At 35.7% G+C, this 9,797-nt stretch overlaps 3 protein-coding genes across 9 annotated transcripts; 2 read left to right on the top strand and 1 right to left on the bottom strand.

Moving 5' to 3' along the window:
- Positions 1–427: 427 nt before the first annotated feature.
- Positions 428–3,346, bottom strand: mettl8 (methyltransferase 8, methylcytidine). 6 transcript variants are annotated; one of them, XM_077727894.1, is made up of 12 exons: positions 3,281–3,324; positions 3,093–3,156; positions 2,869–2,969; positions 2,542–2,696; positions 2,254–2,345; positions 1,817–2,103; positions 1,682–1,731; positions 1,550–1,610; positions 1,266–1,405; positions 981–1,087; positions 760–825; positions 429–667 (listed from the first exon to the last, which is right to left on the bottom strand). In XM_077727894.1, the coding sequence occupies exons 3-12, from the start codon at positions 2,881–2,883 to the stop codon at positions 513–515; spliced, it is 1,128 nt and encodes a 375-aa protein (XP_077584020.1). In that variant the 5' UTR covers positions 2,884–2,969; positions 3,093–3,156; positions 3,281–3,324; the 3' UTR covers positions 429–512. The 6 variants fall into 6 exon arrangements, with proteins under 6 accessions (XP_077584021.1, XP_077584020.1, XP_077584019.1 ...); XM_077727893.1 differs by having other exon boundaries at positions 430–667; positions 3,093–3,164; positions 3,281–3,346; XM_077727891.1 differs by having other exon boundaries at positions 430–667; positions 2,869–2,972; positions 3,093–3,164; positions 3,281–3,344.
- On the top strand, positions 2,931–7,325 carry dcaf17 (ddb1 and cul4 associated factor 17). The gene is made up of 15 exons (XM_077727889.1): positions 2,931–2,995; positions 3,863–4,024; positions 4,108–4,211; positions 4,365–4,455; positions 4,542–4,678; positions 4,757–4,835; positions 5,084–5,173; positions 5,249–5,353; positions 5,490–5,592; positions 5,686–5,828; positions 6,079–6,188; positions 6,309–6,396; positions 6,460–6,543; positions 6,890–7,045; positions 7,114–7,325. Exons 2-15 carry the CDS (start codon positions 3,896–3,898, stop codon positions 7,213–7,215), a joined length of 1,521 nt encoding a protein of 506 aa, XP_077584015.1. The 5' UTR covers positions 2,931–2,995; positions 3,863–3,895; the 3' UTR covers positions 7,216–7,325.
- A 293-nt stretch (positions 7,326–7,618) lies between these two features.
- cybrd1 (cytochrome b reductase 1) lies at positions 7,619–9,611 on the top strand. Of its 2 annotated transcripts, XM_077727488.1 has the most exons (5): positions 7,619–7,970; positions 8,412–8,620; positions 8,807–8,961; positions 9,033–9,367; positions 9,461–9,611. In XM_077727488.1, the coding sequence occupies exons 1-4, from the start codon at positions 7,784–7,786 to the stop codon at positions 9,316–9,318; spliced, it is 837 nt and encodes a 278-aa protein (XP_077583614.1). In that variant the 5' UTR covers positions 7,619–7,783; the 3' UTR covers positions 9,319–9,367; positions 9,461–9,611. The 2 variants fall into 2 exon arrangements, with proteins under 2 accessions (XP_077583614.1, XP_077583613.1); XM_077727487.1 differs by having other exon boundaries at positions 7,620–7,970; positions 9,033–9,611.
- Positions 9,612–9,797: the final 186 nt, after the last annotated feature.

The raw sequence follows: 9,797 nt of genomic DNA, 5'->3' as shown, positions 1-9,797 counted from the left end.
CATTTGTGCAATTACACATAACAATGGAATTTGTTGAATTGCTAGAGTAAAAACATTAACGTGCGTATGAATACTCAATGCAATATGTGAAAATGAAATGTTCTATGGTGTTTATTGGTAGTGTATATTATTTTATTTAACTAATTTCCTTTTTGCGAATGGACTGGTTATGTGTTGCCATTGACACTGATAGGCGTCCAATTTGTTCAAGATGGGAGGCCAGCCCGTGGATGCTCATCTTTCTTTACTGGGAGGGCTGGTCAATAATGGCAAGTTCACGTGGGAGTTTGCAATTAAATAAAAATATCTTTATACTTGTGGACTTTAAAAAAGTATTTGCTGTTATTCCTGATACGTACTACTGCTTTTAAATTATATGGGATTTGTACTTCACTTAAAAATAACAACACAACATTTATTTGAGATATTTAATATCAAAAGTACAATATGACAAAAGCAAGAGTTTGAAATGACATATTAGCAATTTAAAAAATGCATAATGGTGTTTTTATTTAACAGGGTGAGCATGGAAAGGGTTTCCTATATTTGCTCTGCATCCACACCCGGTGCATTGACACTTTCTTTCCTCTATTAACTTGAAGTCTTCGATCCTCCAGATTCTGAACTTTTTTCAATCCAGCATTGGAAAATATATTATGAACTTCTTCTGTAAAGATGATATGGCAAAACAAGAGTGGTGCATTAAATCATGGTAACAAAAAATATTTAGCAAGCAATTTAGTGCAGTTCCTTACATACCATTTGTGAAAAAATATACACAGGTTCCATCCCCTCGCACGTAGAAATGGTCTGACAAACACTGACCTGATTGAAAATAGATCATTATTATTAGACACCGTCCAAATATGACACACACTTTCAAAATTAACGTGCCAGAGACTATACACATTTTAAAAACAAAAACAATAGAAAACTTGGAACATGCTTTCATTTGAGACAATAAATCCATTGTGACTTACCCTTCTTAAACCTGAGCTGTGATAGGTCATATCTGCCATAATCACGAAAGAGGAAAATCCCACCAAACTTCAGATAGGAGGAGAGCCTTTTGACAACCTCTTGCACCCTGTAGATGAAATTTCATTTACATCAACTTTGACTCTATTGACCACAAACAGTATCTAGAATTTATTCACCGTGGTGCATTTATGGATAAAAAATGTGTGGCTAAAACAACAACAACTAACTGTTGTATTGTTGATGTGCAAAAATGTATTGTATAAAAACGAGTGGCCTTAACTCACCTGTCTGGATGAATTGAGGAAAGTACAAAAACTGCCAGAATAACATCCAGACTCTGACGAGGAAAAGGAAGGCAGCCCTTTTCTTCACAAATGTCATGCACGAACCCATGGCATACAGAATGGTCATAGTTGGGGTTGTTCTGTAGGAGGGGAAAAAAATCCATGATATTGAAATCAAACCAAAATGTAATCCACTTGTCTTTCTACGAGCATGTCACAAACTGTTGGCATGTATGTCTTAATAAACACAAGGTACCAAAGGTATTACCGAACATAATTCTTACCTTCAACAGCTTAATAGCAGAAGAGGAGAAGTCACAACAGTATAAAAATGCACCGTTTTCCCTGTGAACAAAAGGCACATAAGACCATGGTAAAGCAATTTATAATGTAGCATATTTATACACAACACTTACTTGATACTACTAATAATAGGAAATACACTGTTGCCAACTCCGCATCCAATCTGTAAAGAGATACAGTATGAATGCTGCACATTTAATAGTGATGATCAATATAGTCACATGTTAGGACAAATTTTAGTTAAAAACCTCAAGTATTCTGAAAGAGGCATGCTGTCCAGGGTAAGGATATGGCAAAACTTCATTTGTTTCCATTAGTGCTTCTTCACACACGTGCTGATGATTTGCATTGCAGTCAAAGTGTGTATTGCTGTCCTGTTGCACATGTCTGGTATCCATCTCCCCACCGAATACACTACTACTCGGAAGTAGTTCTGGGAATTCCGAAAGCAGCCACTTGCGATCTTTGAAAAATGTACCCTTGTATATCTCATAAAACCTATCCCAGTACTGGACAGCTTCCGTATCAAATTTGCCTGTGGACAAGACATTAAGCATATTTTACCAAAACATTTGAATGTTTTGAGTTTTAACATTAGAACTATTGAAGATTCCTTTCCAGATGTGAAATGGCAGTAGTTTAGTCATTTTCAGTTTTTGACATGACTATTAAACTGATCCCTTGCCTTGTTCTCTTAATGGAATTTGCACTTCAGAGTTTTGGAGAGCTTTCAGCCGCGCATTTTTTTCTTCCTCCTCTGTCCACTGCACGTGATCCCTAAACATTAAGAGCAAAAACATGGAAAAATACATTGTATGGATTTCAAAGTTGGTCAACAATTACACTTGTGTAATAATTAAGTGGATGGCTCATTGAAAAGTAGATCTTGGAGCAAAATAGTGTGAGCATCCCTGATCTAGAAAATATAGAATTTTTAGGAGACTGGATCATGTGGGCCCATTAAATGACTGACCACATATTATGCTTATAGATGTCATCAGGATTGGTCAGAATTCTTGAACCCAATGGAGCTGTGGGCCTGCTTTCCGTACTCTTCCATCTTGTAGACACTCTGATGAAGACTTCTCCTTGTCTGGCTCCACAAAGCCTCCGGAATGCATGCATAACCTATTTTCACCAAAATATTTGTTCATGTAATATTTGAACATTGGGAATTGTGGGACATAACAAATTACAAAGTATTACAATGTTATTTTAGGCATAAAATTATATACAATAAATATACAAAATAATATATCACATATATTCGTAATGTATTTGTGCAAGTGTAGATCCATACCTTTGCTCTTGCCATTCAGTGAAGCATTTTTATTTATGCTAGTACATGTCTTTCCTCTTGGTGTCAGTAGTCAGGAGAAACTGTCTTGACGTAAGGGAGACCTACTTCCGAAGCAAGACCGGAAAGGTTCAGTAAAATATATTTATATATAATTTAAATCAAACGCTACTACGGTAATACAAGCAAACTGATGATGTAGTTATACAGCAATATAGTGTTGTTACCTTTTTTATACTGTGTTTCTAATATTCTTCTAAATAGCCCAGTGAGTGCGCTCAACTCTTGATTCTGAAATACTAACGATGCACATGTTATTGTTGACATTTGATTTCCTACAAGTGTACTTTAATCCCCGCAGTCCTGCGTAGAAAATGTATTATAAACGATCTAGCAGAAAACAAAACATAATCACCCGTCTTGATGGCTGGTGCGGACCCCTTGAGCTTTAGCTTTCGCATATGCGCACATGATCGCTTGTCTTTTTATTTTTTCCCCCAACAATACCTTATTTAACACCGTGCACGTTACAGAGCAGTGTAAAATACACAGAATGATAAACATGACTCCTGAAGGGGGATTAAAGAGAAAAAAATATATAATTATATATATGAATATATATATATAATTATATATATGAAAATATATATATATGAAAAAAAAAACATATATATATATATATATATATATATATATATATATATATATATATATATATATATATATATATATATATATATATATATATATATATATATATATATATATATATATATATATATATATATATATATATATATATATATATATATATATATATATATATATATATATATATATATATATATATATATATATATATATATATACACACACACACACACACACACACACACACATACATACACACAGTATATACAAATACTGTACTGTACTGTAAACTTTAATACTTGTAATTTAACATGCCATTCAATTGTCATTTATTTTTCTGATTGGGCTCTTAACAGGTTGAGAGAATCGCCATCAAACGATGGCACTTTACTCGAGGAAAAGGAACAGAAATGCTACTGAAATGCTGTGCTGGAGATGCAGAGGTATCACGGATGTCGGGACGCTAACTAGATTCAATATGAAGATTCTAAGAAGACTCATTTTACAGGTAATGGAAAACTTCATAGCAGTTAGAAGTAGATGGGTTTTCTCTTTAGTTTGAACTAACTTTTATCTATGACTGTAATTCAGGATAATCGGAATTTCTATTACGGGACTAACATGACATCAAAATCCCCAATAATGTATGGAAATAATAAAATCTATCTAGAAAATTACCTGAAGTGTTACAGCTGGTGAGTACAAATCAATATCTTTTGGTTATTGAATACATTATTCCTAATACGATACATATCTGCAGACGATTCACCTAAAGAGATTTTTGACATTTTCAAAAACAAAACACAGACATGTCATGATGAATGAAAATCACAAATTGAACCTTTCAGTGTACATTCTGACCCTCACGTGCTCTACGAATTGCCCAAACGATCTAAACTGGATAAGTTTGAAGATACCTTGATGTGTCAGAGCCCACTAGTAAGTAATGCCAAAAACATGACGTTATTAAAACAAAATGTACCTACATATATTTGCTGAAACAGTCAAAAATGTGTTGTTGGCAGGAAAACACATTGGCGTCTCCTTCTGATCAGAAGTCCAGCATTTTAGTTTTGACTGCCAATAATTGGTTGTATCGCTTATCGGATATAACAGGACAGGAACTGGAGAGAGTTTTCCTCTCTTCAAAACACAAATTCAGGTAAATGGAAAGTGTTCAGAATTATGTAGTAATATTTTCTTTTTCCTTTTTTTTAAATATAATATTATATTTTTGTAGGCATTTATGCTGGGATCTTCCTCAAGAGATTTTGTATGTAAAATCTGTTCAAAATAATGACACACCCATAGCATCACAGGTGAGAAAGAGTTAATTCCATAACGATGTTTTTGACATTTCACAAGGCCAAATATTATAAACGCTTCTGCATCTCATGTAGTTTGGTTTGAAAGTTGTATAACTTCATTACTTACAGTTATTGTTATTTTCAAATAGTACAAGGTTAAACAGGCGCCATATCTCAATGAACAGCAAAAGCATAATAACAGAAAGTACTCAGTGATGATAATTTGACTAAATAATTATTTTATTTCCAAATTTTGCCAGGCTGGCGTTACACAGAGCACATTGTTGCATCTGGTCATATTTCAAGTTTTTCCTTTACAAGTTGTGGGTATGATGGAAATCAACAAACAGGTTTGTATATGTGTTCTTGTCACATAATTCGACTATAGCAGGTCTGGTTTGAAGATATGTATTTAAATCCTGCAGGTTTTCGGCAATGGCATTACTGATGTCATTGTATCTCAAGGTGTCCTGGCTGTGTCTTACCGCAAGTCAGTGAAGCTGTTTAGCATCGAGCATATTCTGCAAAAGGTGTGTATTTTGGCTTCAAAGTTTGACACGGTTGTCATAATGACCCATTTTTCTATACTACTGACCTTTTGGATCTTTTAAGAAACTATTTTTAGTTGGTTATCCATATTATTTCAACAAACAGTTTCTTTTGTAGTACCTGGTGGAAAAAGTAACGCTCGGAAAAAAAAGTTCACTTCTTGGTGGAAAAACAGTGGGAGAAGCTCCGTTTGGAATCCCGGTAAATATCCAGATTACAGGTACCTTTGATAAAGGTTTTATTTCACCTTATAACTACAAATAAAGAGATATTTTTATGACACAGTCTTTGTTATTTTACTCTGAATGGTTAGATTGCCCCCCTGTGCTTTTTGAAGTACCCTGTTCTAACAATGGTGTGCAGATTGGAGGATTTCCTTGGCATTATATTCACACACCACCAAAAAAATGTCACGAAGGGAGTCACCACATCTCCTCCCTCAAAGACAATACTATGGTATGACTGACAAATGCTTAACAGAATGAAAATTTGCATTTATGAGACAATGATCATGTAGTGTAAAAAAATACTAGTTTCTCTGTTATTTATGTCTTAAATGTGACAACCTAAGTGTAGGGATGGCAGGTTGTTTTGACAATTTTAGTCCTCTTTGCACTCTTTTGTTCATTTGTCTCCTATGATTATGTTGTCTTGTCTTCACACTTCATTACTTGTCCCAACTAAAGTTATTTTTGTTTTGTTTTAGGCCATAAATGGGATACAGAACATGAAGTGCTACTCTCTAGAAACTGATTTTATTTTCTTCCATCCTGATGAATCGGGAAGAATTGTTCATGCGGGGCCCAGCACCATTAAGTGAGTACTATAACAAAGTAAAAATGTTTCAACATTAGGTATATCTGTATCATCCCCCACAAGTGTAAATATTAAAAAAAACATCAGTTGTCAGTAAACACATTTCTCCACCTCTTCTAGCATTCTAAAAATCTTGGGTGAGTTGAACAGTGAATTGCCATCGAAGGTAGTGAACGATTTCTCAATGGAAATTCCTCGCAACAACAATGTAAGTCTAAAAAAATGGGGTTTTGTCTTCCATGATATTAAAAATGTTATGTTTTTATTGCAGGAGACCTCGCAAGTCATGGTCACTCTTTCAGGACGCACAGTGAGAAGAAGAGCCCAACAGCTTGATGATGATCCTGATCTGAAGGTACATATTAGCTAATGAGGGCAAAATATTGCATTTTTTTGCAGTGTATGTACTTGTATTTCAGGCCAGTGTTAGTTTCTGTATGTAAATGTTTTGTATTCACATAACTACTACACTACAAATGTGGTGCACTTTACTCTTTCAGTCACAAGACTAATCTATTAGCCTCGGAGCCACATAAGCCGGTTTGACTGAGCCAGAATTATTGTTTGTCAGTAGGAAAAATATAAATGTATTATCTAAGTAGTTTTGTGAATGCATCCAATATGTTTTGATCTGTGCTTTTCTCTCGTGTGACCAGGAAATGAACCATAGTGAAAATTTAAAAATTATAATAATGTTTCAGACTTTCCGTATGGTTATTTATGAGGATGAGCTGGACCTTTTGGCAGTGGTGGTGACCAACGGTGCAGATGAAGAGGGAAGAGCTCAGGTACAACTACATGATAACCAGACTGGACAGTTACTAAAGACTGTCAATCTTTTGGAAACATGGGATGAGGTGAGTTTGTACACATGATGTGCGTGTCTGACAATATACTGAGGTGAATGTTTATCTTTGGTTTTTAGACAAACCGACATGACCTGGCTTTCGACAAGGACACAATGGTTCATATTGAACAAAAGAGAACCAAACACTGCTGCTATGTTTACAAGCTTAAAATCCTGTAGAAAAGTGAAGAGGAGCTGCTTTTTCTTCTTTAATTTAAATATGTTATTTTGTAAAGTGTGTAAGTTCATTTATGATGTTTTTCTATTAAATGAAACATTGTCGCAATCAATTTATTTTTGCTATAGACGTCAATGCTTTCTGTGACAAATAGTCATGTGGAAGTGGGATTCGCTTGCAAAACAAATATTATAATTTGCTTCTTCATACAGTCAATGTGCTTAGATAAGTGTTGGCATAAAGTAGGTGGCCAAAAAAATGTTAGGTATTTTTTCAAGGTTAATTATTATAAGAGAAACTCCCATGGTTTTGCAACATTTGAGTGAGTCAGTCTATGCTGTTTTGGTGGAACATTTCCTGGCTTTTATGTCTCATTCGTTATATGAGGCATGTGTTAGTCCTTTTTTAAAATTTGTTTTAATTTATTGGACTTTTGCCAGCAGCCAAGTTACAAAACGCCCCAACCTCACGTGACCTCAAGCCTGTCCTAAACAGAATGTGACCCTTCATCATCGTCTTCCTCATCCAGCTCCCACTCCACGACAGTCTCGTTCTAGAAAGGGGGCGATCATGGACAATTATAAAGAGTTTCTTCTCATTTTGTCCTCTGCCGGCATTGTGGGCTTTATTGCAATCGTATTCGTTATAAGATGGGTTCTTTACTATCAAGGGGGTCTGGCCTGGGACGGAAAACTGGCAGAATTTAACTGGCATCCGCTCTTGAACATCTGCGGGTTTATCTTTCTGCAGGGTCTGGGTGAGTTTGGAGCTTTTGTTATTTTTTACTGGAACTCAAGAATGCATCCGATTCGATGTTAATGTTGTTGCACGCGCCATTCATTCTGACGTTGCGTATTTGTGGTCAGGCTATTGCAGATATGGGCGTGGCTGAGAAACGCGACTTGAAATGTCGCTCAAAGTACAAGACGTGCGCAACACTGCATTGTTTTTAAACGTGTTAAGTGGTAAAAGAGCTCAAATGATGAAATCGCATCCATTTGTTACACCTTCTTTGACCCATGAACGCTTTCCAACAAATCTGAAGCATTGCTTGCAACTGAATATCATTAAATATTAGTTGTATCTTATTTTAAATGTGCTCAACAAGTGTCCTTTTAATCTTTTACTAAAATAATTCCATGTTTTAGTGGTTCAGATTATTTGACATGCTTATACATAATAGCTGTTTCTCTTGCAGCCATCATCGTGTACAGACTGCCATGGAGCTGGAAGTACAGTAAACTTACCATGAAGTTTCTCCATGCCACCTTAAACTTGTTGGCCTTTATTTCTGCTGTTGTGGCTACGGTGGCTGTTTTCGACTTCCACAACGATGCCGGAATCCCCAACATGTACAGTTTACACAGCTGGCTGGGCTTGACAGCTGTATTACTGTACGCTCTACAAGTAAATACATTGCATTTTTTTAATGCCAATTATGGCAGTTTGTAATTTAGCCATAGTACTGTGCACGATGTCTGATTATTATTTGGGTGCATTGAAGTTCTCTAAAATTAGGGCTAATACCTATTTACCCAGTGTGGAAACTTTATTTTTCATATATAATTGAAGAGTGCTTACGGTTTTATGCAGCTTGTTTTGGGGGTTGGCGTGTATTTGATGCCATTCACTCCTGTATCCTGGAGAGCAGCCTTTATGCCCATTCATACCTACGGTGGCCTTCTCCTCTTTGGTTCAGTTCTAGCCACGGCGCTCATGGGCATCACTGAGAAACTCATATTCAGCTTGTAAGTACAAAAAAAGATACTTGATCAAGTTTTGCAGAAATGCTGAAAATAACCTATCTTTCTCATTGTAGGAGTACTGACCCAAAATATAAGGATCTACCACCACAGGCAATATTTGTGAACACTCTGGGAGTCCTCCTTGTGATTTTTGGAGCACTCATCTTTTGGATTGCCACTCGACAGTCTTGGAAACGGCCCACTGAACAGTTCTTGCATACTTTGCATTCCGAGAGGGGCAGTGAAGTTGAATCAAAAGTGGGCCCAGCCTTGTCTCAACTCTCAGATGGAGCAGAGGGTGAAGAAGCCCTGGGGGAGGTCCGCAGGAGAATTAATAAAATTGATGACCAGGTCAACTGAATTTTAATAAAGAAAATAGTGGTGGAAACATCTCCCATTCAGCCTAAAGGTGTAGACTGTAGACTTTTTACATTGGCCATTTGTCATTGGTAGCTCATTTGTATTCTCTATTCTACTTTCATTTTTGTCATTTTTGCAGCAGCTGTTGAACGTGTTATGTTCTATTTCATATAAATGGAAATTGTGCCAGTAAGAATGACCAACTTCAGTCCACTCCACTAATTTTGTGGCAGCCTTATAGTCTGATATTTCAGGTATTTTGCATATTTTCAAATAAAAAAAAAGTTTTCTAATGTGAGTCTTTTACAATACTTTTGAATACAGTTGGTTTTAAATTACTAAACAGGTTCAATTTGTGGAATAATCTAGTTTTAAATTACAATACCCTTTTGAAATGCAGTACATATGCGTGTATAAGTCTTATTTCAGTACTCATCCAGTAGTCATATGTACAGTACTTGGTACAAGATCAATGGGAA

The sequence above is a fragment of the Stigmatopora nigra genome, chromosome 11, assembly GCF_051989575.1.
Source record: "Stigmatopora nigra isolate UIUO_SnigA chromosome 11, RoL_Snig_1.1, whole genome shotgun sequence".
Classification (NCBI taxonomy): Eukaryota; Metazoa; Chordata; class Actinopteri; order Syngnathiformes; family Syngnathidae; genus Stigmatopora; species Stigmatopora nigra.
This window is presented reverse-complemented; position numbering and strand designations above follow the sequence as displayed.

Coding starts and splice junctions, on each gene's coding strand:
- cybrd1 (XM_077727488.1), top strand. CDS start 7,784: ATGGACAATTATAAAGAGTTTCTTCTCATTTTGTCCTCTGCCGGCATT. Junction 8,621..8,806: donor TATTACTGTACGCTCTACAA/GTAAATACATTG, acceptor GGTTTTATGCAG/CTTGTTTTGGGGGTTGGCGT. Junction 8,962..9,032: donor GAGAAACTCATATTCAGCTT/GTAAGTACAAAA, acceptor TTCTCATTGTAG/GAGTACTGACCCAAAATATA.
- dcaf17 (XM_077727889.1), top strand. CDS start 3,896: ATGGCACTTTACTCGAGGAAAAGGAACAGAAATGCTACTGAAATGCTG. Junction 4,679..4,756: donor TCTTCAAAACACAAATTCAG/GTAAATGGAAAG, acceptor ATATTTTTGTAG/GCATTTATGCTGGGATCTTC. Junction 7,046..7,113: donor TTTTGGAAACATGGGATGAG/GTGAGTTTGTAC, acceptor TTTGGTTTTTAG/ACAAACCGACATGACCTGGC.
- mettl8 (XM_077727893.1), bottom strand. Junction 1,611..1,681: donor CCTATTATTAGTAGTATCAA/GTAAGTGTTGTG, acceptor TTTTGTTCACAG/GGAAAACGGTGCATTTTTAT. Junction 1,088..1,265: donor TCCTCAATTCATCCAGACAG/GTGAGTTAAGGC, acceptor TTTCATCTACAG/GGTGCAAGAGGTTGTCAAAA.